The 7,369-nt window shown below is 41.9% G+C and overlaps 1 protein-coding gene across 1 annotated transcript; it reads right to left on the bottom strand.

Annotated features, from left to right (window-relative positions):
- Positions 1-2,079: 2,079 nt before the first annotated feature.
- On the bottom strand, positions 2,080-6,538 carry LOC124696700. Its single transcript, XM_047229384.1, has 11 exons — positions 5,957-6,538; positions 5,535-5,796; positions 5,096-5,324; positions 4,810-4,960; positions 4,305-4,701; positions 4,009-4,208; positions 3,797-3,929; positions 3,554-3,711; positions 3,272-3,436; positions 2,829-3,099; positions 2,080-2,264 (listed from the first exon to the last, which is right to left on the bottom strand). The coding sequence occupies exons 1-11, from the start codon at positions 6,536-6,538 to the stop codon at positions 2,080-2,082; spliced, it is 2,733 nt and encodes a 910-aa protein (XP_047085340.1).
- Positions 6,539-7,369: the final 831 nt, after the last annotated feature.

The raw sequence follows: 7,369 nt of genomic DNA on the forward strand, positions 1-7,369 counted from the left end.
TGACTATGCACTATTCTTCTGTGAATGCGCTACTATATTGTTTTTGTATTTCTTAGCAGATCAGTCATGTGTTGCAATGACTTGTACCTTATACTATTGTGTCTGACTCATTTCTGAAACTGCCATAGTGCGTAATTTTCGAAAGTATTTCAAAATTAGCTAGATTGTGCATTTACTTTGTGTCACTGATATCAGCCGTACAGTAGTGAGAACGTCCTCAACAAGAGAAATTGATTGCTGCAAGGAACCGCAACATCCACTAAACTAGCTAGACGATAAACCAGGATAAATGACAGCTGAAAATCCTCTAAACTAGACAGAGCACCTGAACCAAAGCATGAGCTGCCATAGTATCTATGGAATTTATGTGCAATTTATGAAATTTTGGCTGCTGCCAGGGACCCGCGGCCAAATACTATTAATTTCTCTGTAAGAACCTCGAGCTCATTTATCTTGTCTTGTTCTGCGACATCTTTCTTATTAATGTCTTCAACAATAGCTTCCAGCTCTTCTATAATGAATCCTAAAATGTTATATAGCTCTTATGCTGAATCTTCCCGTCCCATAATTGTTGCACAATCTTCCTGATCATAGGTTTGTGGTTCAGAAAGCTCCAGCAGTACTCGTCAAATGATCAAAACTCATGTATGACCTACCAAAAGCAAGATTCAGACTTAATTGCAGAAAGAAATAGGAAGGCACCAAGTCTAAGAGTAAACAAAAAATTGGTTGAGCGAAATGAATTGGCTGTAGATACTATTCAGACTATCAAGATCAAGATCTGGACAGGTGGATAGTATCATAGGATGACTGCAACGGTGAATGAATTACTTCTAAAACCTCATGCGCGTTTTCGATGATCGTACAAATCTATGCTTTGACAACAGAGACCTAGTGAGGATGCATGGCCCAGAGAATTTCTTCTCGTTTAGCTTTGACACCAACTGAGAATTGCTTCTTAACATTCTTAGTCTAGATGGTTTCATTCGGCTGAGAGCATGCTTGTCATCATGTACTAGGATTCCCCACTCTTGGTCATGAAAGGCATCATAGCATAGATCTGTTGCAAATATAAACTCCAATATTCCAGTATTGCCATGTGAAAGCAAGGTATGTGATTCAAACATAAATTTGAGATTATTTTGAAATTTAAAAGTTAAAAGATTAGAGCAAGGATGTTTTTGACTGAAGGAGTTCTAAGTTAGACGGCAACATTAATCTAGACTAGATAGTTACTTTAGACGTGATATTACAAGCATAATGTTTTTCTCCATAAAGGAAAGAGGTCCCCGCTTAACAGTTAATTAGGTGTATGATCACCAAACAACAGGTAGGGTTCGTGACTATGAAAAGGGAAAATAGTTGTTTTGAACTTTTTTACTACAAACAATAATAAATTATATGGTTTGTTGTCTAACTATTAATACAGTATGTGAAACTAAAAGATTGCACAGATCTACAAATATGAAAACGAGAGCTGCAAAATAATTATTAACACTAATAAGGAGCTACAAATGGAACACCAGAGAAACTAAATATTTTTCAGCTGCCTATCGCACTGCAGAATAGATGCAAATCACAGCTGACGAAAAATTAAAGAAAGAACAATGATAAACATATCTCTACCAAGAAAAGAGAAATGCGGGGTAAAAACAAAGTTCCAGATTACTGAATCATTGCACAAACCAGCGAGGCTTCATATGCTAATAACACTTGAAGTGTATAAGATGTAAATGGACACATGGAAAGTATAAATGATGATACTTTCATAGTTGATAAAAATTAAAAGGTGTCCACAAAGACCACAATGTGGTAAACTTCACATCTATTATAAACATTTCATTTCATGAGGATGAAAAGGTGTGGATCTTAGAAGTACATCCAACATGATGTGTCTGACTTACAACCTTACATTCTCAGTAAGCACTATATGTAAATTTCATGGAAACGCAAGGGAAACATTGTGTGTTAGCCGAATTTCATGGGAAACGTAAGAAAGACTAGGAGGACACGACTCACCCTGAACGTCTGGTAACTATGCTGACCCATGTGTCCAGCGAGAGGTTGGGGATGTCGGTCTCAGTGTGGTACTTGAACACCGCCGCTGGCCACGACGTGCATCGGCAGGTGCAACTTCTCAGTGGCGTCCCGGGTCACGGTGGAGCGGATCAGGCCGCGGGATCTTAGATCGGTGGCGACAGAAAGGGTGCTGCAGGCGTGACCGACGATGGCGGCGCCGGGCGTTTCTGGATCGGGGGCGGGACCTTGGGCGAGAGCACCATGGGCGGTATGTGGCTAGGATGGGATAGGTTTATCTTGCGAAGGATGCTGCCGGCGGGAGGGGCCGAGGCGGCGGGGCGCCGGAGCAGTGCATCCGCGGGCCGCGGCGGAATCACGCAGCATGTCGACTCGCGGAAGAAGGAACGAGGGTTAGATTGTTTTTTTCGCACGACATCACGTAGTTCGGCTCTCTTGGGCTATTGGGCCAGGCCCGTTGACAGCCTATTTTGGATTGGTGACGAAATCTTAAGAGAAGTATGAATCATACTTCTCAGCTTTCTCGGAGTGGTATGAGTTATTGTAGACCATTAGATGGATCAAAATAGAGGGTTGTAATTTATTTGAGGGTACCACAAAACAACCCATCATTAAAGCATTTCCCACCCTTTGAGTTTTATCCTCATCTCTAGAGCTCTAATTTTCCTTCTGTCAAGAAAGGTTCTACCAAACTAATTAGCAGATAGTCATGAACAATGTAAAGAGGCTTGCTTACAGATCTCGTGTCATTGAGCATCTCTATTCTTCAGATTATTCATATGTACATTTACAGTGGGACTGAGGTCTAAAGGTATTGAACGCCGACAAAGCAAGCTCAGCGTATTCCAAAGAGGACTCCTTGATAAGGCCGGCCGCAGACAGGACGATGCCGGTCTCCAGCACTCCTGCAATGATCTGCATCGACGGTCGCTTCGATGCGTCAGGATGTATGCAGCGACTCGCCACGCTGCAGATCACCACCAGGTCCTCTGTCCGTACGTATGTCAACTCGGGGTCGACTAGCTTTCGGATATCCTCAGGCTGCTGGAGGTACTTCATAGCCTGAAAAATGGTGGAGAGTCAGGATGAGCAGTGCAAAGGTTCGCTGTGAATGCTTCTTCATTTTGTGAAATAATAGGTTTCTTCGGCATTTCATTTTATATTATACAACTTTTATGTTCTTTTGTGTAAGACATTTACTGCTAGAATGTGGTTGAGAAGCTAGTCGGCTTACCCAGTCAACCAAATGTCCTTTTTCCTTGCAATAGGGAAGTTGTCCACTTACGATCTCCAGTAAAATCACACCAAAGGAAAATGTATTGCCTTGGATGTCAGCATGTTGGCCGATTGTCGTATCAAGTTTTGAGAACATTATTTTATAGCATTCGAAATCAAAAAGCTGCAAACAACAACATAATGAAAGATGATTATTTCACCAAGTTATGCCTATATGCACTTGACATATATCGCAACATTAATATTATGTAGGTACTGGCATGCTGAGTGCGCACCATACCTTTGGAGTAAAATCTTCTGTAAGATAAACTGAACTCGAATTCAGTTCTGATAGAGGAAATGGAGGCTGCAACTCAGTGTGCAAATACCTTAATCCTTGGGCAATACCAATGGCTATCTTCATTCGTGTGTCCCAAGATAATTGGGTTTTTTCCCCATCTATACAAAATTTGAGATATAATCTACAACGCATGTAAAAATACAATAATTGGGCTGGACTTGTAAACAAAACAAGTTGGCTTACAGTGTAGATGCTCGTAAATGGTACCATTTGATGAGTATTCAAAGGCTATCATTCTGTCAAACGGTTTACTTTCGCTGCAATAGCCCAGAAACGTGGCTATATTCTCATGAATCAATCTTGCCAGAAAAATAACCTAAAATATGTATTCCATTTAATATTTTCAGAAGTACAGTTAAGTATGGACTCTTTGCTCTATAAATGTAGACAGCTACCTTGTTTTTGTAAAATAGTTCATGCTGGCTACTCCAATGACGTCCAGCCTGTGATGATATCAGAGAAAACTCACGTCCATCCTTCATGGTGCCTTTGTAGACTAGAGTCTCCGGAGGTGAGACAATAATGTTGCTAAAATCCTCACAGGCTACTCGAAGCTCCTGGCGACTTAGCTTTGGCAAACTTTTCGGCATAGAATCTGAAGAAAGCATGAACGAATGATTTAACGAAAATATATTGAAATATATATTTTAAGTACCAGATATTCTGCCTACATGATGAACTTAATACTGACCTACTGTTATGGTAGATTTGAAAAATCCAGGTAATGTCCAGTGACGGAGCCGGCCTTTTTGCAGAGCCTGGGCATGTTCTAGGTTCGACAACGTTGGTGGCAATTTTCCTGCGAAAATGCTCCCCAAGTCCTCATACCTTGCTACGAGGTCAACAGATATTTGCTGACTGAGCCCCGGGGTTGAGCCGGTCTGTGGCTCTGCAACTGATGATGCGGTAGTACTGCAATCAAGTTCTTGAATCATATTGATAACTTTTGTTATTGGAGGCCTTTCCATGCGCTCTAGACTCACGCATATTAGACCTATCTCAATGCATCTTTCAATTTGTTGGCATTCCATTTCTAGGGGTATATTTCTCGGTGTTCTCTTTAACATATTCCTCCATTTTCTAAGTGTCTGCAAAATCAGAACAAATATCAATAATGTTAAGGTGCAAAGGTTAAATGAAACATGGCTCCTTGAGAAAGAACCTCTATCTTGAAATGTGAGACCGAATTTCCTTACAAGCTCGATGAAGTCGTCAGGAGATGTATTAGTAACATCCACGTACTCCCTGTGTCCCGTTATTACCTCCAATATTATTACACCGAGACTGAATATGTCTGACTTTGGTGTAATGGTACCTCCGTGTAGGAATTCTGGTGCCATGTAACCACTGAATAGCAACACGAACATAAATTTCAAGTGTTAAAAGTTATGTAAAGAAAGCAGATCATGCTTATGACTAAAGAGTAATGGATTAAAAATATGTGACTAAAAACTAATGAACTAAAAATTAGCATTAACTCACAATGTTCCATCACGAGATGAAGTGCAAATAGTTTGTTCTTGATCAAGCAATCTGGACAGACCGAAGTCTGTAATTTTCGGCTCCATTTTTTCATCAAGCAATATATTGGCCGGTTTTAGGTCCAAATGAAGAATGGGCTTATCAATTTGCTCATGAAGATGACATAAACCATAGCAAATCCCCTTTATTATTTGGTAGCGTGTGCTCCAACCAAGCCCAGAAGATTCATCTGCATTTTACCGAAAAGAAGAGTATTTTGACAGATATTACCTGGAAATTCTACATAGCGATATCATTTCTTTCATCATAGACTGGTAATAACGCCTTATAATCCGTTGGAACACTTAAGTGTATGTGGAAAAGGCTAAAAAGTTATGAGCTGCTCAAACATCAAACAAAGATGAAACCGATAAACAATATCACATACTAAATGGTGTACCTGATAGATACTTATCGAGGCTTCCATTGGGCAGATACTCTAAGACAAGCAACCTTTCTGCCATTTCTGCGAAAACAAACTTCCCGTTGTACTCTAAGCATGCATTTTGTATTTCATAGCAGTAGCCTACACACCGAACTATATTGGGGTGCTTAAGCATCATAAGATGATAGACTTCATTTTCAAATTGCTTCTGCAGACCTGGCATTAATGAGGACACAATTTTCTTCACAGCAACCATTTCTCCATTTTGCAGCACTCCCTGGTCAAAAACCATCTCTTATTACTATATGTCAATATAGCAGTTTGGTCAACTGTAGTTACATATATTTGAAAGCGCCATTAAAAAAACATATATTTGAAAGGAAGATAAAGATAAGTGTCAAGCCAAGAAATACAGACAGAGATAGGCTTAGTCTTACCTTATATACCACACCAGAACCACCCCGGCCAAGTATTCGCTCATCAGAAAAGTTGCTTGTGATTTCTTTCAAGTTTTGTAATGGTATATTGTGTGGTCCTGAACTCTGATCCCGTAATATGCTTTGCAGGTTATTCGAACTATAGATCTGCCGAGAAGGGATTGAAGCTGTGATTGAGGAGTCATCAGTGATGTATACTTTCAGAGCCAGCGTCCCTTTCACATGCGACAACAGCCAGCGTTTCGTCAGCACATAATGCATGACGATGGCATCAGGGAAGGGCAAGAATGAGGTCCCACTAATTCTGACCTTGCCAAGGTCGGACAACCTGAAACCATCGTCCGATTTTTTGACGTTGTGAACATATGCATCAAGAGCTAGCTCGGGAAGATTTGACGGATCAGTTAGGTCGAAGTAGAAGCGCTCGTTCCACACTGGATTTAGATCCTTCTCCTTGACAGCCGTGCGGAACCGCTGGCCATCAAAGTTGAGCTGGACACAGGCACTGGCAGAACCTTGCCCGCCTTTCGGCATTAGACCACAAGCATTTACGACCTCCACGACCAACTTATGTGTCGCCATTGTCTCTGGCTATGTCGCAGTTTACTGAACCGTAAAGCACAAAAGAAAAGCACTGTTAGCACTTAGCATTATTGCCTATAAGTAGGAGTCCATGGACTGGCTCGGGTCGGTCTCGTCGGGATGGACGGTGACGGGCGCGTCGCTGCTTCCTCTACTGTTGCTCGCGAGGAACAATAGGCAGTTTCCGAGCGATCCAAGGGTCGGACCTCGGAATGTTTCGGGTGATGTTTACACATTCAAATTCGGCTCGTGGAATTTGGGCTCGGTTTCCATGCTCTGATTCTAAGGCCTATCCAAACGGTGGAAACTGCTCACGAATTCCAGATTCGGTGATTCCGAGCCCAATTCCATGCATCCAAACACAGCAGAAAGGGACAATAGCAAATATACACGCATTTTTTTTGCGTACAGAATAAAGTTAGCTTCCGACTTACCCAAAAACTGCAACACTCCCACAAAATAGAGACACAGATAAATGTAATCCACAGGTACTATTCCTCCGTCAGGCAGCAAACAAATCTGCACTAGAGTGGATGGATCGGAGAGAAGGAAACATTTAGATCAGAGCAACGAAGAACACTAGGGGAAAACATCTAGGAAGTAATGAAGGTTTTCTCACCACCAACGTCCGGATGTGCCAGTCCACTAGAGCTGATCGAGGACGGTGGAGGAGGAGGGTTGGGCGAAAAGTGGCCTAGACGATGTGCTGGGCGGCGGAGGAGAGGGTTGGATCGATGGTTGACCCTGTCACGGCGGAGGGGAAGAGGAGCTCTAGCCAAAACGAGGTGCCATCCGTGAGATACAACCATACAATATACTAGGTGGAAAGCC

The sequence above is a fragment of the Lolium rigidum genome, chromosome 3 (assembly GCF_022539505.1).
Source record: "Lolium rigidum isolate FL_2022 chromosome 3, APGP_CSIRO_Lrig_0.1, whole genome shotgun sequence".
In the NCBI taxonomy this organism is placed as follows: Eukaryota; Viridiplantae; Streptophyta; class Magnoliopsida; order Poales; family Poaceae; genus Lolium; species Lolium rigidum.